This window comes from Pempheris klunzingeri, chromosome 8 (genome assembly GCF_042242105.1).
Source record: "Pempheris klunzingeri isolate RE-2024b chromosome 8, fPemKlu1.hap1, whole genome shotgun sequence".
NCBI lineage: Eukaryota > Metazoa > Chordata > Actinopteri > Acropomatiformes > Pempheridae > Pempheris > Pempheris klunzingeri.
Window position 1 is genome coordinate 23,359,526 of NC_092019.1, and position 25,383 is coordinate 23,384,908.

Here is a 25,383-nt window from a genome sequence, read left to right on the forward strand (position 1 = left end):
CAGCAGACCAGGCCAATCACAGCTGTTTATCTATTACAGAGCAGGTGATGACTAACAGAAGAACGCCATTGAGCCATTAACAACCAAGATGGCTGCCACTGTCAGGAAGGATTTGGTGGTTTAATGCGTTATGTTTCGTTACTCTGACTGGTAGTGGCTCTACCTAACTACGAACAGGGACATTTTGGTCTGTGCCCACTGATAATGACCCTTGGAAATCAAAAATGACCTGACAGGTCCCTGACTATTTTGCATTGTACAGATTTGGTCTGGCAAAGTCAGGCTACTGGTTCGGGTACAATCCTAGAAATCTGACTCTCTTTTTGCAACTAAAACTCAACACATTCAAATCACTAAGTTTGACTTGAATTTCGAAAGCGGCATCCTGTTCTGTTTCTGGGTGTGCCGTGGCTGACTCGTTGCATCACTGCAATGCATCATAGAGGAAAAGCACAGAGGACATTGTTCCTCTTTCCAGCTGAGATGTAAATGTCAGAATGGCCGAGCTTTGCGAGGTAAAGCTGCATCAGAAGCTTCGCTGACACTTTGACTTTCAGCCGACGAGAAAAGACGAGTAATTGCTTTCGTAGCATTGATTTACACAACTAAATTATGGATCAGAATTCATAAAAACGATATTCAAAATTACACTATTACAGTGACAGACTGCATACCTCATCACTTTCCCTCCCCTATTTCACCAGCCAGTACTGAAACCAGTGACACATCACAATGCCAATGACAAGCTTGAGATATTATGGAAACATCTGCACAGAGGAGCCCTGCAGGCAGACTGTGTTGGGAAAGTTAGTGCAAGCAGCAGGGGCGCAGATACTTTATAGTTAGGAAGAACAGAGGGCTAAGTAATCTTTGATCTTAAAGAAACTGCATTAGTAACCAACATAAATCTCCAAAACAAGTCTCTTGGCAAGCTCACTGCTCTCCCTGTCCCCTCGTGCTACACTGGCCTATAAATGACACAGAAAACATTACTGAGTAATAGAACAAACTTTTCAGTGCAGAGATCTGCTGGAGAGGTTATATTTTACCAGCGGTAATGAAACTGCAGAGTCATTTGCTTTTTGGCCGTATAACAAGAACAAGGTTTGAAAGGCAGAAATGTCACCGAATGGCAAAGTAACGATCCTGATCAATAACGTTATTCATGTATTCCATGTTCCATTAGAGTCCTTTTTGTTCCTTAGCTCAGTAATATTTTACTTAATGCCCCAATAATTTGATATTTATAGCTGTACTTGTACCCCCGTATCTCACACACACATAGAAGAGCATGACTAAGTCCTTTGAACCTAATCACACAAATTCATTACATCAACAGAGGACCACTAAGCCTTTCAGAACAAGGTCTGTGTGGCTAACCTTACTCTTGTTGTCGCCGGCCGCCCTGCTAACAAGAAAATGAGCGCATGAGTGTTGTTAGGCGGTTGAAAGCATGTTGCTTCAAAGGCTTATCTGATGGCAGCCCTGCTGTCCAAATGACGAGGTCGGCGGACATGATCTTAGCAGCGCAGCTTTCCAGAATGGCAGGTCATCATTTCAACGTCTGTTTCTATAATCTGAGAAGCTGGACACTGATCCCATCAGAACAGAGATAACACTGAACTCAAGGATAAAGCCGAGCCGCTGGAAAGACTCCCTCTGCACATTGACTAAGATGCTTGAAGATTTCAGACTGACATTCTTCTGGATTACAACCATGATAAAGTTCTTTACTTAATTGTAATGCTGTTTGCTTAAAGCTCGTTATAACCTTATATCACAACAAGAAACTCAGTCAGTGCATTGTGGTATCAGAGAAGCTCGCTAAATGTCGACTGTGCTTCAGTATCCCTTTTCTCCTGTTTTTTTGGATGAGCCTCTCGTGCATTTTCTCTTCAGTTTCATGACATCCCCTGCACAGCCCCTAGTCTCAACTCTGTCGCCGACAAATTACATTAATGCACCTCTGGCTTGCATGTTAGATTTTTTCAGTCCAGTAAAGGGGACATTCCTGTAGTATAAAGAAGTCGTTGGGAAGAGTTAAGGCTAGGTGGTACAAAGGACCCATGTAATGTTTACTTGGTCAACGTTAGAAAAAGGTAGTGTTTTGCTAAATAATGAAAAAAAACATGTCCCGTCTTTTACCCTAAGTAAAAAATGACTTTATCATCATAACTAATAATATAGAAGTATCAGTCATGCTTTAGGTGCCAGCAGAAGTTAGTGTAAGAAAATAAAATATGATAAATAAGTATAAATGCTTCTTCAGAATGTTAAATAAATAATTTCCTACAAAATGTTTTTGCTTATGTAAATAAAGAAATCCAGAAACAAGTGTGCAGCTGTTGCTACCGTGTTATACTTTCCACTTGCTCATCCACCAGAATCCCCTTCCTTCAAACCATTCAAGCATCTGAATCTCCTAACTTATGGGCTCAGTTTCTATCCAGTGCTCCAGTCTGAGGGATGGAGATCCTCTTTCGACCGTAAACCACAGACTTTCGCCAGCTCCGCTGCCAACACTTGCACAGCGTTCACCTCGAGATCTGAGGATTAGCGGGGACAAGCCAGCAGTAGCCGAGACTCTTGGGCCTCCTCGGCAGGCTGGGCATTAGTAAAGAGGGACATGGGAGCTTGGCAGGCTTCCTTACCACCCTGTCTGGCTGCTACACCGGCGCTGCTGGCATTGTCACAGAGATTCAGCGGGATGAAGGTGGGGGAGGAGAGAGAGCTGTGAAGCTGAGGGAGGTAGAGGACAAGGCAATGGGGGATTATCTTACTGCAAAATGCACTGTAGGGAGGCCCAGATGGACCAGTGGGCTGTGGTCTGCTGTCATGCCAAGTGTGTGTTACCGCAGACATGTAAAGACACATAGATACACATGCAACCAAAAACACACCACAGTGAGCGAACACACCACAGAGTACATTCATTATGCAACACCAAGCATTAGGGGCTTTGAACTTAAACAAATTGCACACTGTATAAATATACAGTATATATATATACACACACATACATCAACACTCCCACTGGGACGTGTGTCTAATCCACAGTTTGCACATTGCACCGCCACATCACAAATAGGTTCTGTGAGAGGAGGAGAGACTGTAGGAGGGGGGTGATAGTGGTGGGTGTCACCATCTGTCAATTCGAAATGCTCAAATAAAGCCGAAACTATAAATGTCTGTGCTAATTTCGACACCATTCCAACAGAGAAGGGGGCTACCGTGAATAACTCCGAAAGGTGTAGCTACGTATGCCTCACATTCTGGGAAGACAAAAAAGCGAGCCATGAAACGTGCAGTTTCCAAAAAAAAACTCGACAACTGTTGTGCTGAATCTCACAGACTCATCGGCTACATGTGTGAATTTGTATGCACCGCAGCTAGAAGACGGTTCCTTTTGTGTAACGGATAGACAGGATTATATCCCAAGGCAGCACATTGTTGTGTAACATTGAGGCAATAGCAAGAAATGACACCTCCACAGTTGCCAAGTGTTTCAAGAGGGATCTACGGCACCACGCTGTTCTTTAGTTAAACACCCAAAAGGTATGGCTTCAAATGCAACCAAAGAATGCAAGTAACACAGATGTGTAGACAAATATTGACTGAAGATTAGAAGCTGTCAGTTTAAATCTCTGTGAGTGTGTGAGATGAAGAAGCTTCAGTTTTTTTTTTACAATGGATGCCCTTGAGTGCAGGTTTGAACCCCCAGCTGCTTTAGCTGCTCTGGGACCAGCAGCAGACTCTTTCCATTCACAGGTGTGAATGCGTATTAACATGCAGCGCAAAGGAAACAGTGCTAATTTTCAGGTAATCATCTTGGAATTGATAAATGCCACGGCAGCATTCATACAACTTTCACCAACACTGAGTCTGTGGCTGCACAGAGGCTACGGCCTTCCACAGTTTGAAATTTTGACCTTTAATAATCTTAATTATCCTCCCTAATTAGGCCTCCCTGTGTTATTTGTAAGGGTAGCTGTGTGGCAGCTAGTGTCATTTGGAGTATTAGCTTTGCAAACAAAGCTTTGAAAAAAAATTTGAAATTTTGACCTTTTAAGTCTGTGGCCCCCACCGGCCAATTAGTGTAATTTCCTTTAAAGTCTGTTCACACAAACAACAAAATAACATACATACATAGATACATACTCACTCACCTCCAGTGACATGCGGCCGTGCAAATACTCTCAGTTTTGTCTGCCCATGTTTTCAGATGACACACTTTGGAATGCCAACTCTAGCCGGAGCACAGTACGAGCTCTTCCTCTCTCTGAGTTTGGTCAAAATTGGACCAGCTGTGTGTTCTGGACTAAAGAAATTGGTTCAGATACCCAAACATAGCCAATTAAATAATCAATTGGATATGGGAAAGAGGAAGAAGGATATGACAACAAATAACCTTTGCTGTCTTTGTGCTTTGAATATTTGCTTTAGGCTCTAAATATGTTCATACACATGTGCACTTGTATGTGTTTCTGTCTATTTACTTTTTATTCTGTGTAACTGCAGCACATGCCATGTTTCCATGTCTGTCCATGACACAGAGCAGGATTCATCCATTAAAAACTTTGCTACAAAAAAAATCTGCAGCCCTAATTTGCATGTAATTTGCTTAATACCCAATTTGCCATTTAGTATGAGTTTATGATGGCAACCATAGAGACCACTCACCATCCCCCCTTCGCGGGCGGTATCTCTGCCTCTCCTTTGTGTCTCGGCCACTGTCTTTGTTGTTATTATGACATGGCGACTCCTCCTCCGTCAGCTCCTCACTGTGCTCCAGATCTCCCTCTGATACTGGAGACACCGCAGGCGAGACCTCATCCTGACTGCCCTCCATCCCGCTCCCTGAATGGTTCCCAGTGTTCTCACTCGGACTCTTCTCCCCAGCTGGTGCTCCTTCCCCAGCCTCGCACGAGACCTCCTCACCCCCCTCTTTGTCCACTGCTTCAGCTTGAGCTCCAGGTTCTGCGTGGTTTCTGGGGCTTGACGGGTTCGACGGGCTGCAGCTGCCCAGGGAACCGAGCACAGAGCTGGGGCTGGAGTGCAGGGAAAGGGAGGGGGTGTCTGGTTCTCTGATCCTGGTGCATGGGGCGCCATAGGGTTCCTGGACAAATCCCACGAACATCACACCCTGGTCAGCAGCATCCTGGATCTGCTGTTTGGAGCATGAAGAAAACATTTTAAAGCTAGAGAGAAAGATGATAAATGCCACAATTCACTGATTTGTGCCAAACATTCTCTGCTCCCACCATCCAGCAGAGTTTGATGCATCTCTTTGTCATACATTTAATAATCTGTGTAAAGTGTTGCTCAGACAAAACAAGCTGTTCGAAGATGTCACCCTGTGCTCAGAGAAATTGTGATGGGCCTTTTTTTCCGGTAGTTTTTCTTTAAATTCACAGACTAAAAAATTAAGCGATAATCAATTAAGGAATCAGCCCTAGCCTTGATTGCACGTACTGTTGGAGAACGTGGTTGTGACGCTGCTGTAGCACTCATTAGTTTTGGATATAGCGCTTCAGCAAAATGCCAAAAATGTAAATTCAGGATGAAAATGGAAAAAAAAAAACAGCCTATGGAGCAGAAGATATACAGGTTATTTCCCAGGAGATCTCAAACTGAAGCCAATTTGAGATCAGTTATCATGACACGGAATTGTTTTTCCCTCAATACTTTCCACGGAGTCCCCTGCATCTGTTGAATCTTTCCTTTTCTTTTTTTTTTGGGTTTCTTTTCCTTCCTCCCCAACAGCTTCACTAATCGCACAGTTGCTGATTAGATTGGAGCAGCCACAACCCCTGTCAGGCCGGGGCCGCATCCCAAATCCAGTGCCTCACTTTTCTCTGTCTTATTGTCATCTGGCATCTCATGTCAACATCGGAATTGTGCCACGGAGCGAGATTGAAACGTTCACTGTCAGAGAATGTTAATGATGTCGTTCTCTATTTCTGCCCCCTGAGACAGCACCCCCAGCACCCCCAGCACCCCCAGCACCACCGCCACCCCCAAGTCAAGACGGTCCCCGCCTCTATCTTGAGCCACAGTGAGGGAAGAGAATAAAAATCAAATGAAATGCGCAGGTTATTCACTATGAAATTAAATTGGAAAACAGTCACACTGTTTCCAGCCATATTGTTTAATATCAGTGAACGCTCTCTGGGTGCTACCACATCATATTCCCCTCACCAATATGTTGAAATGGAATTGCAGAGATAAAAGGGAGCAACTGTTGTATCTCATTTAATGGTAATGCAGACAGTCAGAGAGAGAGATGAATGCCTCGGACTGTCTAATGTTGGCGCAGTTGATAGCAAAGTACATTCGAATAGTGGGCTGTAATGATTACATTTATTTTTAGTACCGTCATTATTACTATTTTATAAATCCCTTGTTTGACAAAGCAGAACCATTTAGATTGGATTCCTTTTTATAAAAAAAACGTGCCAACAGTCCTGCATCATAACAGATGATCTATAAATTGATACCTGCATATGAATGAATGAACCTGTGGCCAAGGGACAAGGTTTTGGTAATTGATGCATTCTGGATTCTGTTTGTAGTCCATCTGTAGTCGGAGTCACATTTGAGCAGGCTTTGGTTGCATCCAGGCTACCAGTCTGTGTGCATTGGCCAAAATGCGATCTCGACTATTGGCCAGCCCGTTGGCTATCATCTGACTGATCTAACAATTTTCATAACCTTTTCAAAATTGACTGGCATTCATATGAGTTAAATAGTGACTGGCGCACAGAACAGAAAGTCTTGGCCTGGATATCCATCATCCATTATCCACATATCCGCTGGCTACATCAGAAGCCCTGAAACATTTGCCCCAAAGGTGCACAGAGCCAAGTGTCGCCCTAATTTGTGAAAAATTCACTGTTAATAAGTAAATAACTTGCTGGATTAATAAAAGAATGTTGTGATTAAATGTTAGGTTAATTAATTGACTTGCTGAATTTATACGGACAACAATTTAGATAACCAATCATTCGTTTAAGCAAAACATTTCTAACATTTGCTCATTCAGCATCTTAAATGTGAGGATTTGCTGGTTTACAGTGTGTGTAGCAGTGTAAACATGTTGGAATGAAATTTGACTTTTACAGCCATGGCAGCGATCCTGCGAGGCCGTATTTAAGCACAGTGCTAATTTGAATTCAGTGCTAGAAATCAGCATGCTAACATGTTGATGCAGCACAGTTAACGCTCATCATGTTAACCATTTTAGCTCAGCACCTTAGCAAGTTGCCATTAGCTAATTAACACTAAACAGACGGCACAGCTAAGGCTGGTGGGAATGTCACCAGCTTTGCAAGATCCATACATTTAGACATTACAAGCGGTGCTAGATGAAACGTAAAAGGATTATTACAATTTATCTTGAAGGGGACCTATGGGTCAGAACCAAAGATATTTCACTACCAGATATACCAGATATTTCACTAAAAACCTAAAAATGCCATTTGTAAGGTGGTGCCAGAGGAGCATTCAGGACATCAGTGAAGTCGTTGTGTCTGTACAAAATGTATAAAATCATATAGCTTCAATTAAAAGCTGGAAAAAGATGACATTGAATGTATCTTATAATAAAACAAGTTTAATAATCTACAGCTATTAGCTTAAGGGAAATAATAGGTGAAAACTGTGTGGTGAGGGGTTAATTCAATATGAGAATAATTGTTAATTACAGCCTATGTAGACTATAGGGATCTACTGTTACACACTGTCTGCAGTAACACACAGAATAAATGGAGGACAAAAGCAACTGTTCTTCTAAACTTCTTAATCCAAATGGACAAGTTGCTCCGGCTCAGAGGGAACCACCTCAGGTCAAGAAAATGAGGTTTTGAGGTCAAAAAGGAAACTTTGCATCGCATCATTTCTTTTCATTAACCGAAATGATGCCGAGGACAAACTTGATGAAAAATATTCTGGAAGCAGCTTCCCTTATTCTGCCACCAGAATATCAACAGCCTGCAGTGAAAAACCCATTTCAATTTTGACTTGAGACCACATTTCCTATTTCCCCCGTAAGTTATTAAAGTGGCACCAGGAGGAGGTGTCTGAAGGTCAAGATGAAAACCCCCGGAGAGAGAGATTGAGCAAGGCAGAGGGAGTGAGGGGTGAGATGACAGAAAGAGAGGCAGAGGGATAATGACAGAGATTGAGACAGTGAGGAAGAGAAAGGGAAGAAAATGAGGAGAAAAAATGAGACGAAGAGGGACAATAACAGAAAGAAACATATGGTAATCCAAGAGAGAGGCTGAAGGGAATGGACTTCTCCCCTCGCTCCTCTACCACTCATCCATGTCCACTTCCCTTTTAATAGATTTCTAGCATGGCCTCCTCCTCTTCCTCCTCAACCAGCAGGCCTGTAGCAGCTCACTAGATTAAAATGATAACCAACAGTAATGCGCTTGCATGACTAATCGAAGGGCAAAATGCACAGAAAAGTTCAGGAGTGAGGCTTCAAAGGCCGACGTACTATTCACTAATATACAGATTAGGCAGGGTGGGTGGGGTGGTGGGGTGGTGGGGGGGTTGAATCACGATGACACGGCACAACCAACGCATAAGAGAGGAGGGGGTGTTCATATATATCATCTGAAGTGCCATTTCAAACAGGCTTTCTGCAGCAGTGCATTCATAACAGTGACATACGCTACAGAGCCAATTCATTATCAGATCAGTGGATGTGATTTCAGCTTTCTGGCTCCTGTTACAATAGCTGCTTTCATCTCCTCCGTGGAAAATACAGAAATGTGGAGCTATTTGGTTTGCTAATTAACATTAGCCATGAACCATTAAGGAAACACAGCTTTTAGTGTATTACATACATACATTCAGGTACTGGGAAGCACTGCAATGGAACAATATGCTGCACCCTGAAAAAAAAAATCCTTTCATCCTGTGATGTCTGTGAAATGGATTCAGAAAAACTATTGTGTGTGTCTGTGTCTCTGTGTGTGTGTGAGTCACTACTTTGAAAATAAAATCCTAAAATATGATACAAAAGTGGATCTACGTCAGACCGTATAAAACAGTTCATTTTAGATGACTTGTTATTTCTCTTCTGTTCAAAAAACGTCGCTGCTGAAGTTCACAATAACAATAATCGACCACAAGCGCATTTCTTGTAGTAGTAGTAGTGCAGGCCTGTCACTGCGGCTCATATTAGAGGAGTTGTAACAAAATCTGTTACCTCTAATTCCTACCTGACACCTCCTGAAATACACACACTTCACTACAACTTCTGTGGTTTCTTTGGGTTTTTTTTTTTTTTTTTTTTTTTTTAAATGGCATGGTTATTTAAAGAAAATCATTTCATTGTCACTCCTCCAACATGGTGTACGTCATTGGCAAGTGCACTCTAAGCATTCTGTGACAAGCTGCTGTGGAAGCCTGACAGCAGCATACTGCAAGCAAGTTTAGCCATGTGGCTGATTCACTAAAACACATTTGTAAACATATGAACCTTGTGTTTTCTGAGCCTCCTGACAGGGTGACATGCTGAACAAAGTAAGCTCAGATTTGGTAGCTGAATGACTTTATATTTGGATATTGGGAACATTTTTCACACGCTCCTCTGTGTCTGCTGTGGATCTCACTATTTATTGTTAGAATAATGCATCCAGCCATCATTCTTGGAATAAAAGCCACCACAATTTCTCTGCATTCATCCCTCCCTATCTCTAGCTCCCTCCCTGCATCCTTCCTTCCAGCTGGGCACAAACTGACAAAACCTTCAGTTTGGCATTTGTAAAGCGGCCCTACCTTCTTGACGTAGCCCTGGATGAGCTCTGGGGTGGGCACTTGCTCAGCAGACAGACAGTCTTCCAGCTGTAGTTTGTATGGTGGGCTGACTGACTGGCTCCTTTCCGCCCTGCAGGCACCACAGTGGGAGAGAGGACAATGAGTTTCAGCCTTTCAGCCGACCAGCCTGCTGGACAAATGCTCCCGATACACAAGGGCACCCATGCATGCATTCACACACATGCAAACACACCTTCAAAAGCAACCTAGATTATTATTACAGTCATGAGACACACATAAACAGGGTGCTATTCACAGACCCAGATATGAAATCTATAACACAAAAATATCCGCCTATCAACAATTTACTCTGCATCAAGAAGCTTTGTTAATGTTATTGTTGCCCTGTGGGAGGTGAGAGTAAAATTCAATAAAACACTTAAGTGAGACAAAGATCCACATGGATGAAAGGAAACACATGGGGAGCACAGAATTCTGGAAATTCAATGCAAATCTTGTCTTACGCCCCCCCCCCATCAGCCCTCCCTTCTCAGGCCATATCAGTATTTTGAGCGGGGAAAATCTATTTATGTGGTGTTGTATTTTCCTATTCTGTCCTCTGGAGGAAATCCCACAGCCAGCCCTGAGGAGACGAATGCCCCAGCTTCCATCGCTCGCCTGCTCATCCTGTTGACAAGGGGAAAAAGCCTCACCGCCTTTTCCTCAGTGTGCAACAGAGTTCACGTGCATATACAGTAGGTGCGAGCGCGTGTGTGTGTGTGTGTGTGTGTGTGTGTGCGCTCTGCCTTTACACGGACACCTGATGCGTGGGAGGGTATAATATGCATGCGTGCATGCCGGTGTGCATATCAAAGGTTGTGCTTGTAGCTCACACAAGTTCACGCAAAGACTCTCTCTGAGTGCACTTACATGTCCTTGCCTCTTTGTGTGTGTGCAGGTAACTGTTTTTAATGGATTTTTCCATCACATCACCCGCTGGATGCAGATTTAGCGATTTAATGCATCAACAATGAGACTATAGCATTTGAGAAACAGTTTAGTATAAAGGAATAAAGGAATAGTTCTTGCTGTCTTGCAACTGGCCAAGAAATAGTTTGGGGCACAAAAAAGATATGAACGTCAGTCTATGTGTTTCCTTTTGTCTTTACATGAGTTATTGTTGATCACATTTCTATTTCTACTTCCAATTAAAGATTTGTCGTCTCCAAGCCCACGCTGAGGCTCAGACTTTACAAAGCTCCTTCCAGGGCTTCTGAAATAATCCTACAACTGTTTTCACAGGCTGAGTTGGACTGCCTGTGATTAGTAAATTCGCTTTGACACATAAAGTTGGAGGAACTTTGCCAAAGCTGCTACAAGTTTTATACACAAAAGGCACAAGCCTGTCCTACTATATTCACAAGGAACCAGAGAGCAATATAAGCTTCTTTATGTTTTCTTGAAGTGTTTGCTTGATGAGCCTCACGTGTTTACATGTTTTTCTTTCTTTATGCCTATATTTTACTTCACCTGTCAGCGTTACCACCTGAATAAATGTTGCTTGCATAAATCTTTTGCCAGAGCGAAAGCACTCCTGAATTTTTCCCACATGACTCAGAATCACGCAGTTTGAAAATCACTGCACTATCACTGTAAACTTAAGGCCTGAGTGTTTCTGTTAGACTTCACAGTATGACTAATAGCTCTCATTTATGTCATCCATCCACAAAACATCAAACAAAAAAGAGTCACCACACATCTCCTCTACTCTCACTGACACCAGTCGCCGTGCGCACATCGCTGTCGCAGCACACAGCAGAGCAGAAACTGGGCCGACTGACTCGTTAAGTACAAACTTCACACGCTCCGTGAAACATTCATTACGACGAGCTGAGAGACGGCTCTCATTTTTTCGCAGCATCATAACATTCAAAGGCACAATGTCAGAAGCCCGGTGGCGCAGTCAGAGAAGGTGGATGTGTCCCCCGTTGGTTTGCGACATAAAGAACAGCCAAGCAGTTTGGCTCCAGGCACGTCTTCAGGGAACAAAACACCGAGAAAGAGAGACGCACACAGCCAGCGGAGCGTAGATAGTGTAGTTATGTGTGACCCATTTGTTTTATTTCCTTCCACTATAGACCTTATGCAACATGTTTTGGCAATACTGTAGTGAGAGGTCTGCAGGTGCCCCTGTGCGCTGCAAGGCAAGAGGCAGCTTCAAAGGATGAAATGAAAAGGACTGCTTTCATAATGATATGAATTCATTCTGAGACAGGACTTGAAACTCCAGGTCATCACCGAGATTCTATCAATAAAATAAAAAAGATTCAGTCCTTCACAGAGTTGTTTTTTTTTTTTTCTAGAATGTGATTTCAATTTTGTACTATCAAATGTTTTGCACAGAGAAGGTGTCACATCTTTTTAAATAATGAATAACTCTTTTTGGAATAAAACCTCTGGATGGAAAGAGATTTCTACAGGCAGGGTGTCAGAGAGAGAGAGAGAGAGAGAGAGAGAGAGAGAGAGTTGGCTGAGAACAACGATTCAAACGGTGCACTCAGTCCTGGGGGGAGGCCTCAGGTTAAAAATAGCAGCTGCATCACCTGCAGTCCATCTTCACGGTGTGAAACGGTGACTTTTCATGCAGCATGCAGCACCGGCTGTCAACCTCTGAGGTCTCGTGTGGTTAGACGGGTGTCAAATGCCTGCCTGCCTACCTGGAGCTCCCTCCTGGGTTAATACACCTGCTAACCCCACCGCCAACCCCCGCCTGCCCCACATGCTTTGTTTTGCCATAGAACATCTTGTGTTGGACTAATCACTCCCACTGGAGCTCAGCGATCACATGGTAACTAATTGCGTATTACCTGTTAATGGCTTACTTGGGGATTTGCTTTAGCGGTGTGGTGGCTACATCATCTGTAAATGTGCGGTTTCCAATTACACTGTGTTCACTGAGGTATGAGAAAGGATTGTGTTGACATTTTATTGTTTTTCAGGGGAAGTTAAAAAAAAAAAAAATGTCTACAACCAGTTTAGCCTTTCTTTGTTTAAAGAAGTATTTCAGTGCTGGTAGGATAGTCCTCTCATAAAACTGTGCTGTCTATGCAGTAGAAAAGAGCAAATATTCTTAAGATTGGTGCTGCACGGCCAGAGAAAACAGAGGAAATGGGCCGTGGTGTTCCTTTTTGGTCAAAAGGTGGAAAATAACCAGAATGTACTGCACTGTGGATGCCCTTCTCCAAACACCGCGATTCGTAAGCACTGTATTCTGACTCACTGACTCACACAAGTAACTCAGAATGTCTGATTCCAGCACTAAACCATTAAAATGTGTTGTTTAACAACAGCCTTCGAGCCAGCAAAAGACTTCTGAGTGCAACATGGACAAAAGTTAAACATTGTTATTTGCATATTCTAGGCGCTCTCTAATGACACAAAGCTGGTTGAAAATGGGCAATGTATTTGTTTAAGCCTGAAACTATCTTGGTCACCTTCTTTCTTACTTATATGACTGGCATTATTTGCTGCAATAAGTACTCGTTTTTTTTGGTGTTTTTGTTAATGGAGTTTGTCTATATGCTGCTCACTCACTGATTCCACGGATGCAGACTTGATACATGAGACTAAAACGTCTGCAGTCTGACTTATTGCTCAGTATGTTCACCACTTATATATATATATATATATGTGTAAATGTATGTTTTTAAAGCAGTCATTGCCAGAAAGTAACAAAGTATTCATTCACTAAAGTGTTTTAAATTGTTACTTTAATGTAGCCTTTTCCAGGAAATTGCTTGAGAGGAGCTGAATTGCACTTACTGTACACAATGAGAGCTTTTCTCATGCAAAGGAAAGAAATTCCGCGCTGAATAAAACCTTTCCTCTAATCACTGAATATTATTAAAAATGCGAGTTCACTCCTTTTCCTCTTGCATCAGGAACAGAGCCGTGTCAGACCTCTCACCCACCACTCCTCTATTGGTACGACTGAACCCATGTTTTTGCACTCTGTCACTGCGGAGCTTTAATAATATAGCACACCTCTCCTAATGTCACATTTTCACACATTTGGGAATAATTTCACCAGAGCAAATCCCCTCTAATGGTTTTTAGTATGTACCTCTTTATTTTCCTCTTTCTCCATATCTCCCTTACACCCTCCACCCTTCTCCTCCCTCTCAACCCATCTCTCTCTTTCGATCCCTCTCTTTCTCTGCCTGAGCACACGGGAGCTCCTTACAATTACCCAGTGATGATGAATATATCCCATCAGACATTGCCTGCTGAACTGTAACCCTATTCTATCGCAATCAAATTGAACACCAGGAAATTTGACAGTTGACATTTAAAATTTCCAAGCGGTCCAATCCATTCTGTCTGCATTGCTGTTTTTTTTTTCTCTTTCCCCCAGCAGGTTGTAACGGGGGTTGGGGGGTTGTGTATGTGTGTGTGTGTGTGTGTGTGGGGGGGGGATGCTGGCGATGACAAATTGCCATCTTTAGTTTTCCAAAGTTATAACCCAGTTAACCAGATATGTCAGTCAGGTGACAGTGTGCTAACATTTACAGATGACATGGCTCTGTACGTACACAACCTCGGTGTAGCTCCTGACTGTGCACAGATTCCTGCAGCGTCACCCTCTCCACGTTGGCTGAGTATTTCACACTGAGGTTAATACTATAGGGAAGTGGCTGTGGCTGCGTCCAGCGACGTACGTGCCTGCTTAATAAAGAATCATATACAGCTGCTGTACACCAGTCAGCTCTGATACCTTGACTTTCGGTTTTCAGGGCAATACAGAATGCTGTATGTTTTGGAGTGGCGGATGAATGGCTGCTCACTGTCATGCTTTCAATCCCGTTGTAACCCACTGTAACCCCCTCCAACCCCCGTCCCTGTCTTCTCCTTCTTCTTCTTCTTTTGCTCTCTGGGTCTGACAGCAGAAGGGAACTGAAGTGGAGATATTCTGCTTTTTGGTTTCTCTTATTTCTCTTCCTTCATTTTTCCCTGGTGGAGATTTGGATTCCCCTGGGCTGGTGCTGATGTGAGCAGCTGTCTCCACGGTGACAGACGCTAGAGATAAAGCCTGAGCCCCGCTTTCGGCCGGGGCCATCAAAGGATGGTAGACTCCTCTGCCCTCTTCACTCAATCTCTCTCTCCTTTTCTGTCTCTTTTTCTCTCTGTCTCTCTCGCCTTTTTTTTATCCCATCCAGTCTCCATGTGTCTTTGCTCTACTTCTTCACACTCCAGCGTGATTTTCTTTTCTTCCTCTCCCTGGCCTCATGGTGTCTTTTTCTCCAGAGCAAGGCAAACCTATCTTTACAAAAAAGAGGAGGGATGCAGTCCATTCAGCCGTAGCCTTTTCATACAGAATCAATATTTCTGTTGTTTGGTTTTGCTGCAGAGACAAGCCGAGGAGTCTTTGGACTGCTTGCATGAATGTCTGGACATGCTGAAAGTGAACCTGAGGTGTTGTACACCACAGCGTAGGAGGTGATTACTAATGGGCACAATCTGCCTGTAGGAAGGGCAAATAAGGTGCCATGCATTTCAACTATGTGACCTTCTAAAACATGGCTAGCTGCCTTTTTTTCACCCCACAACAGGCATGTCACCTATTTACAAAATAGGTGCAAAGTAATAGGAGTTATTTCAGGCATTGAGGGTCTGAAAAGCCATGTTCATTTTCTCCACTGACAATTGTAGGTGAGAGTTTCGAGCCTTCTATTGAGTAATCAGTATAAAAGATAAACACCTGAGTTAGAACACATCAGGGTACTTTGAAAAGAAGCCTGTGTTCATGAAAATATAAAGTCGTCTGATTTTCAAGAGTTTCAGTAAGAAACATCCAATCACTATGTTTAAAATTCTGTTTTGTGCGCAAGTAATGCTGAGCTGAAGCTAAACATTACACTGATAAAACTTTAAGCAGTTTAAATGAGCTCACTTTCTGATTATGGGTCAGTTTTAAATGAATTTTTTTTCTCATTTGTAACGACAAAGAGTTCTAAATGTCTCTATAGCAATGGCTGCTGGGGCTCAGTTAAGTGGCTTCTGCTGCCGTGTACCACACTGATAGAAAAACATGATTTCTGATAAATATGGTTAAATAATTAAAACTGATAATATAAGATCACCTTAAATGTTGTTAAATTCAGGTGACTTTTGTGTTTCTGTGATAAGGAACATAGAAGATATCATTAAATTTCGAATGGGGAATTTAAAATGGGAAAAAATATTTCAGTAGACTTCACTCACACTGCAACTCTATCTGTGCATGAAAAACTTCAGGTCAAGCTCATGCTGTCATACTTCACTGAGGTGGAAAAGTTGTCTAATAGAAGAAGAGAGAATGGCTGCTTTGAATAAACCATAGCGCTTCCTCTACTGTGGACAAAACAGCCATCCTATCACTCTCAGTTAGGTTCTTCCACTCCACCAGGATGCCAAATGAAATTAACAATAGAAAGAGCGCAGTGTACATTTTGCCAGCGTCCTGGCTCAAGTCTTGACGGGTGACCTTTATGCATGTCATGATACGTCTTTATTTCCGTAGCAGCTGATTAAAACATCTTAATTCTACATGGATAGAAAGATAGGAAAAAATGTGAAGGCAACTGACTTACATTTTACTTTGCTGAAGTTTCAGTTATTGTCTCAAAAACAGCGGCATTCGTTGCGTGTACAAACGGGCTATTGTTTGTCTGAGACGTGACCTCATGCGGCTCGTGTAAGTAATGTTTCTGTCAGATGCAACGGCAGAAATAGCGTGACATTTCTAGAGTGCCACAAAACATCTTAAAGGGGCAATTCAGATTATTTGTTGTGTGAGGTACTTATCCATAGTTAGTGCATTAATTAGACGGACTGCGGTCAGCACACCCCCAGTTTGGACGAGCAGGACTTCCGTCACAAACGCTAAGCCATGTACTGCTGTGGACGAGGGCGGCAGAAAGCCATCAACAGCTTTAAAAGAAAAGCCCCACCTGAAAAGTCAACACCAGTGTAAGTGTACACTATATTTAGAATATTTTCACAGTTTTACATTGCCAACAGACAGCACTTTAGGGAACTGAGGCCGTTCTCTCTTTCTCTTCTCTTGCTTCAAAGCCTCTAGACTAAATTCTCAAAAACAGTAATTTTATCTCACAGAGAACGGGAGTTGCTAGTTACCGCTACCTAAATTGGTAAGTTTCCTTGTGTTATTCTGTGACTTTGGTGTTTTGAATGGTTAGTTCACATCCAAAACAAGGTGTTGGTTCATTGATTGAGGCAGCATTACCACAGCAAATTCCTGTGTTCTGCAAGGTAAAATGATTGTTTTTGTGAATGGAGGCTGGTGGCTTTGAAACAAGCAAAGAGAAAAAGAGAAAGGCTTTCAGTTCACAGTCAAAAGGTTTGTCTGACAGCAATGTAAAGCAATGAAAATGCTCTAAATATAGCTTACAGTTAAAGGGATATTGATTTTCTTGGGTACCTTTTCTTGAAATATGTTTTTCTGCCCGTCCACAGCTGCATATTACTCGTCTGCTCCTCCAAACTGGGGATGCGGAGGCCACAATCTGCTGTAGGTAATAGACCAACTATGGATAAGTGCCTTATACAACAACAACACTTCAAATAATCCAAACTATTCCTTTAATGATGAGTTTGGGACCTGTGGTTAAGTGTTAGACTTCAGATCCCATCTCCTTCCACCTGTCAGCATTGGAGACCCACGACCAGAATATTTCCTTGACCCAAACCATGTCATTTTAGTTGCCTGACCTTAACCACAGAGGAGAAGGATCAGAAAACACTGAAACAAAAAACAAAGATGATGAACAAAGACGACGTGGATGTGTGGAGTAAGACTGTACAGCAACAGGTCTTTAAGGGATTTTTTCATCTGCCATTTTCCTCCTGCAGCTGTCAGGTTATTGACAATAAGCAAGACATATTATAACACCTTGCACTGCACAACTCTGGCAAAAATTACAGTGAATAATGATAAAACAGAAAATTTGACAAACCCAAATTAAGTTGTCATGTTTGCTGTGATGAATTATCTCATGCTGGGGAAGTTTCTCACACCGTACGACAAGAAAAAGCAAAAGTGGGCGGCTTTTCCTCTGAAGGCAGGAAAACAAGCTCTGATATCTCCGACAAACACCAGCAGGGAAGAGGCATGGCCGACTGTTGGCACTAACTTGAAAACAGTTTTTCCTCAGGACACAATTTCCGCACACTCTCACCTAAGAATTTAAATTATCGTCAGCAAACATTTGCACAAACCAATTAATTGCTTCCCTTCTAATTTATTACTTTTTGATTGTATTATTCTTACTGCTTTTATCTTTTATGTTTTTGTTTATTTCTTGCTTTGCATGTATTATAAGTTTCTTCCTCTACAATGAATCCTTAGGTTTTCTGTTAAACTTGCCTCTTCCCGTGAGGATTAACAAAGTTTCATCTTATTTTACGCTATTTAAAATTTTTTGTTTTTCACCAAATTCCCTGCGGTCATTCCCGCATCTCCCCTCTGAATCACATCCCTGATCCTTCATTAATTTTGGAAATTCTGGAAGCAACCGCAGGAAACATCCTTCCACAGTAAGGCTCTCCTCAGTGTTTTCTCTATGTCTTTCATTTTTCTTACATGATCAGTCTGCGGTCGCAGCAGAACTGTCAGGGCACAGCAGCTCTGATTATTACACTCCTGACTCTCGGTTGCTCGTAATATCGGGTATTGGTTTTCTGCAGTTATTGTATTGTCGCTGTGGGTGAGAGCTTTAGCTAAATGACTGAGGTGTCAATGTAGATTAGTAACATTATGCATTATGCTCAGCAGTGAAGAAATTACAGAAATGGCTTGTCTGTGTTCAGAAATGTGTTTTGAGCTGTGAGGAATCGATGGAGGAATCTGCTCAGGAACAGCAGAGACCAAGGAGATTTATCTTATACAATGACACACACACACACACACACACACACACACTTTGTAGGCACAAAGACAAACACAAATGCAGCAAAAGTTAGAATACATCCATCCGTTATCGCTTATCCGTAGAGGGTCGCAGGGGGTGGGGGTGGCGATGGGGGTGACAGCTGACGGTGGGCAAGGGGCGGGATACACCCTGGACATGTCGCTTGTCAATCACAGGGCTGACACAAGGAGACAAACAGCCATTCACACTCACACACACACCTACAGGCAATTTAGAGTCTCAATTAAGCTGACCTGCATGTCTTTGCAGAAAGGGTCAGGACACTCCCGCACACACTCACCCACTTACAGCAGACACACACACACACACACACACACACACACACACACCCTCAAACACACATCCATGCCCTGCAGCCAGGGAACAGCGTTTCGGTAAACAGGTCTGGATGTTTGCTGGGGTTCAGAGGCAGACAGAGCAGCCACTGGGGCTGTCTGCTTGTCACTGCTGCCAGGAAAAAAGAACTACTCCTCATCGCTTCAGCCTTTTTGATTGTCATGTTTTGACTTGAACTGACTTTACAGTACGTGGTCCTGAATAAGCTGATCAGGTTTCGTGACCCCTTGGCTGTCAGATCCATTCAAAACCCAGGATGGATTTTCCCAAAAGCGAAAGCACTTTTTCTGCTGAAGTCAAGAGAAAGTGATTTTTTTTTACAAGGATTCCGACAAGACAAAAAGCAACCTCCACTCTCCACCCTCCACCGCTGCCCCTACATGCCCTTCAGCCACCCTTGGAGCCGCTCCCTGGCACCCACCCCCACAGTTCCCCGGACAGAGGGACTCGGGCACAGGCCTGGAGGGCAGATGTAGGGGGCAGCGGTGACTTTGGGCCATGCAGCTGGTTTTGGCCTGAGCACTGAAAGGGACTGGAGATAGAGAATTGAGATTGTTGCTGACTCATGTCCAAATACAGCTGCCCACACGACAGCTTGCTGAGCCACAAGCAGATGTTGCGATGCTTGTGATGGTGTAGGAACGGCACAGAAAGGTTGCACGGCTGATATGAAATGCAACATGAGTCGCTGTGGAAATCGCCCTGCTTGCATGTATTCTACATCACTGACGTAAAAAAAAATAAATTCTGAAACATAAAAAGTAGCTGCAAACATTCATCATCATTTGAAAAACATTAATGTCACGTAGCAGCCAGCCAGCATACCATTTTTGTGCTGCTCAACATAAAGCACAATCTGATTCCCATCAAGTGTTTTTCTGCATAATGACACTAATTAAGGTTCATTAGTAATCTCAACATTTCTTAAGTGACTATAATGGCTACATTATTTTGTGATAACAAAGGTCTTATTCCCGGGGGTGTAGCTAAATAGTCTGAGTTCTCTGAAAGATGATTTCTGCAGGGCCAGCCCTCTGCCTTTGTGCAGTAAAATAATTAATAAGGGCCCTCTCCCTTTAATCATCGCAACCTTTCACCGCTCTCGTGATAATGTGACTGATTCCTGTAAAAAGACTCTTTTTAACCTGTGGACTTGGCAAAATTGTAAGCAATGCACATACTTATCTGTGCATTTCTCAGAATGAAAATGTATCTTTTATTTCTTTTTATAAACTCGCGTATTTTTCAGTAAATGCCTGTAGGAGACAAAAACAATTAACCCTAAGTACCAACATGCACAATAACACTGTGCATGACTTTAATCTTCCTTGAGCACACCACATTATGGAAATATTTTCGTAATGATACTTTTGCATACATTATGTCACTGGATAATAAAACTGGAAGAAGGCCATTGGTGCTAATGACTGAATTGTTGAATTGCAGAACCTGTAGGTGGATGTTTGAGTTTCCATTAGCTTTGGCAGGGTGGAGACTGTCTTGACCCTCTTCTCCTTCATTAATGTATCCCCAAGTCCGATAATTACACCCTTAATACTCAAAAACCTCTCTCATGTTCATGTTCGTGACTCTTACCCGTCATTGAGTCGGACCAGTATGGCGCGGTAGAGCTGATGCTGTGGGCTGTTGGACTCTGGACCACAGGGGTGGATGAACGGGTGAACGGATGCCAGAACGAAGCCCTGCTGGTAAAGCTCCTGCAGCTGGTCCGGCAGCTCCCGAACCGACGAGAGACGCAGCGTGGACGTCCCACCTGAGAGACACCAAACAAACAGGGAGAGCCTGTGTGAGACCAAACAGCTTCGATGTGAAGTCACTGAAAAGCTAATCTTTGAATTTTGCGAGGTTTGTTTGGACACATCTTTGCTGCTTTTGACCTTCCTGGGGGGAGTTAACAGTTTCTTGCTAATCAAACAGAGCAAGTGGGACTGTGACTTTGGGTTCCTGTTAATGGGATTTGAGTTCTTTGTATTGTGTAGCACGGTGGTGCAGTGGTTAGCACTGTTTGTTTGATCCTTTCTGGTTATTCTAAATTGCCCGTGAGTGTGAGTGTGAATGGTTCTCTTTCTGTATGTGTCAGCCCTGTGATTGTACCCCACCTCTCACCCACTGTCAGCTGGGACTGGCTCCAACCCCCCTGTGACCCTTAAGGATGGAGTTCCCTGTATTGCTTGTCTGTCACTTGTCATGTTCATTATGCTTTTATTCTTCTGTTTATTCTAAACAAAGACAGACTCTCCAAAGCGATCACTGGTATTGTAACAGCAGATTCATCTCAGGAAAACAACACGTTTGCATTTTTAGAACAAAGTTAAACTCAGTTTCCTGCAGAATGAATCTTCCAAATGACAACAGAGAGCATTTAAATGGTCAATTTACTGTCATGATGTCACTTGCCCTGTCAGCTTTTCTACTCCTTTAGCCTCAAAACGTTTCTCTAACAACGGGCTTCACGGACCTTTCCAGACTTAATCATTCCCCATCTGTCCACTAGATGTTCTGAAGGCCCTTTACTTCCGTTCTACCAGCATCTGAATTTGTGTTTTCTTTCCTGTTGCACCTAAATTTACATTAGATGATTAGATGATGATGATTACATCAGCTGAGTTGGTAGAGCAGCTACAAGCGTCCAGTGCATTCAGTCTCAGGTGATTGTAAAGTATCCTGAGAAGGAATACCTGTGAGATATTTTCTGCTACAGTTCTCGACTGCAGTTAGTTTCTGTTTGATTTCTTCCATTTAATTTATATGTGAGGTCTTTATCATTGTAGAAAAGGTCAGATGAAGGTAGACCTGCCTGGCTTCACACACTCTTTAATGATAATTCCCAACAAAATAAACAGAAATGTAAGAGGCGCCAAACTAGTAGACAAGATGGCAAATTGCTTTACAGAAAAAAAGCCATATGAAGATTTGCAATTCAGATACCAACGCTGATTTTAGAGTCATTCCCGGTTTGTTTTGCCAATTAGCATCACGCATTTCACTCCATCCCCTCAATCTGGGAGTTAATAAGAGTGGATCAAAATCCAATCAGAGCTGATTGCTTAGACTCTGTATCACAGTGGCTCTCTATATTCTGACACTTACTTTGATTCCCTCTCATCTCAACTTAACTGTCCAAGTACAGCAGACAGGGGCCTGACATTAATGAGCTACCATCAGTGAGTGGCCGGGCTGTTTAAAAAAAGAAAGCTGGGGACAGAGTTGCTGCGCAAAGCTCTTTTCTCTGCATTATTTTCTCCTACCCACCACCTTCCACCCCGCCCACGTGCCCGAGGGATGAAAACGTGCAGCAGACAGCCGCTGGTGATGGCCTGGTTCAGGGAGCAGCCAGCTGTGTTACAACAAGCCACACACAGCTTCTGTCGGGCAACGCTGGCCAATCAGGATGTATGATAATGAGTGCAGGAGGGAAGAAAGGTTCAGGATCAGGAATGGAAGCAATTAGATAGGAAAATGGAGAGCTTGATAGCAGTAAGGAGGCTGGACAGGAAAGATGGAGGAAAAAAACAACAGCAGAGTCTAAACATAGACGAAGAGAGGGAAAGTTAGAGACCGTGATCGAGATGGTGCTTGGCCCCGGATGTGTGACGGCTGGGATCTCAGCAGCGCGCTGCGCGAGGCGACATTTACTGTAGGCCAAACAGCTGGGGCGCGGGGGAGAGCGCCAAGACAAAGAGCTGGATGCAAAACGAGAGACCACAGAGAGAGGGAGAGAGAGAGGGAGAGGGAGAGGGGGAGAGGAGGTCTGGTTGTCTGTACGAGCTGTCACAACACGTGGGAAATGCCGCTTTGGCTAATTAGAGTCAATGAGACTATACAGACGGAAAGGTCCGGCTCCATGGGAAAAGTCAAAGTACAGAAGTTCAATGGGAGGTTACAGAGAGGGCGAGAATGGGTGGAGCAGACTTGCGAGAGGATGCCAGCAGTGGGCGTGTTGTGCCTCGGGTAGAGTTGGCAACGCTAACAAGACTTATTGTATAGCCCATGACGAGGGTAGAAAAGCTACTCTCAATGTGGATTTGGATACAGATTACTCAATATTTGCAATATTTAGAAATTTGAACATACTTGAAACCCATCAACCGTAGATACAATGCACTGCATGTGTATAATGTTTCTGACTGTGTCTGGAAGTGCCTGCAAAACCTGCAAAACCTGAATGAAATTGGTCAGCACTCCAATTTCCAGCCTTACAGGAAATGTGAGTATAATTGTCCAGTATAAATAAATACAAAGGTATATGTTCATGTCACACACAATCAGTGCAGTGGTTTTTCCCACGATGCAACACACGGGCACGAGGGGCCAAGTTAAGGTCAGTCATTCATCTCACATTTAAACTCCTGACACCAAACAGCATGTTCTCACACATGCTGAGTGCCGTTGCTTGTTGGATGTTAAAGTCCTGTTAATGTGTGCAATGTGTTCTGCATAACATCTGTGTCATTTATTGCATCTGGCCTGTGCAGACAAACAAGCCCCTGTGTCACTGTGACAGCAAAATGTGAATCTGTTTGACTGTGACCGATTTATTCGAGCTGCCAATGTATAAATCTACATGCTTTTCTACCGTCTATTGCTGGTCGTTGTGCATGTCCTTACATCCACATTGGCATTTGCCTCCTCATATTGCCTCTTTACATTTCATGCATTATTTATGGAAGAAGCCACTGAGGCATTTTGTTGTGCATGCACTTGGTATGATTGTGGCAAACACAATATCAATTGTTGTCTTGATTGTTGAGGAGGAAGCGTAATTATACTGTTTGCTCATCACTTACAGGCTCAAGGCTACTGGAAGCCAACAGACAGAAAATTGTACGCTCACTAACTCCAGCTGAGTCCAGTGTGTTTAAAGTCATGATGTTTTGTTTTGTGGTGGAGGTAGTTTTCATCAAATGCTTTTTATAAAAAGTGTGCAGACTGCAAAGCAAGTCTCACAGGTGGCATGATGACATATACAAAGTCAATGAAAACACGCAAGTGGACGCAAACTGCAAATTGGTCCTGGGCGGCGCAGAATGAGGCACAGATACACCCACGTGAGCTGAAAGGGTTCCAGCTCGAGCAAAAAATGTGGACTAATCCGAGGCCTTGTGATTCAAATTGATGAACATAGAGCTATTGGATGAAAAGGAAGTGTCTGGAAGGGAAAAAAAAAAAAAAACAGTGGAAAAAGTGGTATAATCCTGGTTTTGAGATCAGAGGCTAAGCTGCTGTACCTGTACAGTCAGTACACGGCTGCCTGCGGTGAGAAAAACACAGCGTTCATTTTGAGTGAATAAAGAGAGGTGAAAAATGGTCGTGTTCAATCTAAAAAGCACCAGAACAACTTTATGCTGTTGGACGGCACAGTTTCCAAACTTTTCCTTCAAATATCCTTGAGCTGTTATAATCCTTTTGCATTGAATGTAACTCCCCCCACCCTTTACACCTTGACAAACCACACTTCCTCTGGCACACAAATTCAGCTAAAGCTCATATGTGTGACAATGTTCAACCATTTTGTGCAAGGCTGTAGCACAATTATGTGGCATGCTTTCAGCATGCTGCACTACATCATCAGGGCTGCAACAGAGGAAAAAGGGATTTCTGGAACATGCCTGCTAGTGCCAATCAGGAGGCAGCTCCTGTGATGTAGCTAGAGAGCTGATTCAGTTCGGATCCCAACTCTTCCTTCCAGGCACAAATCCAGAGGTTCATTGTGAAACCACGAAAGAGGCAGAAGAGGAAAAAGAGGGGGGAAAAATCATATGCTGTCCCCTCAGGACAAGTGAGTGCTTTGGCTAAAAATACTCCTCCAAATTTCTCAATCACACTCTGTCCTACTGCGCCACAATGCAGGAGCTTTAGAAGTTAAAAGGCGTGCAGGAATTAACACAAAGAAATAGGCCGCCATCGCAAACGGGTGAAACGTATTCGCCCCCCCCCCCCCCCCCCCGTCCCCCCCTCTCTCTCTGCTCCTCCTCCCTCCCTTCTCCCCCCGTCCTCCACTGCTGGCTGCCTTTAGAAATGGAATTAATCCTTCTGTGATCTGTGATTTTGTTTCTTCTTTCCTTCTCTCTTCATTTTGGTGAGACATGAACACCCTGTCCTTTCCCCAGAGGGATGCTATAGTGTGTGCACGCACGATTCACTCGGCGGCAGATATTAAGTGGAAAATGAAACCGTCTTTGCTTGCTCCTTGATCCCCTTGGTTGAGATGAGTAAATAAGAAATGGTTTCAATTAGGCAGTGGGTACACAGCCGCTGGCGACTTCTT

At 43.3% G+C, this 25,383-nt stretch overlaps 1 protein-coding gene across 2 annotated transcripts in view; it reads right to left on the minus strand.

Annotated features, from left to right (window-relative positions):
* LOC139205060 (raftlin) overlaps window positions 1-25,383 on the minus strand; it is a 92,862-nt gene that overhangs the window by 29,913 nt on the left and 37,566 nt on the right. The window contains exons 3-5 of one of the 2 annotated variants that reach the window (XM_070835143.1): window positions 20,691-20,868; window positions 9,790-9,898; window positions 4,681-5,164 (exon numbers count right to left, since the gene is read on the minus strand). In XM_070835143.1, the coding sequence (XP_070691244.1) occupies window positions 4,681-5,164; window positions 9,790-9,898; window positions 20,691-20,868 (771 nt within the window). Of the gene's footprint in view, window positions 1-4,680; window positions 5,168-9,789; window positions 9,899-20,690; window positions 20,869-25,383 lie in introns of both variants that reach the window. The other variant, XM_070835142.1, reaches the window with a different exon arrangement.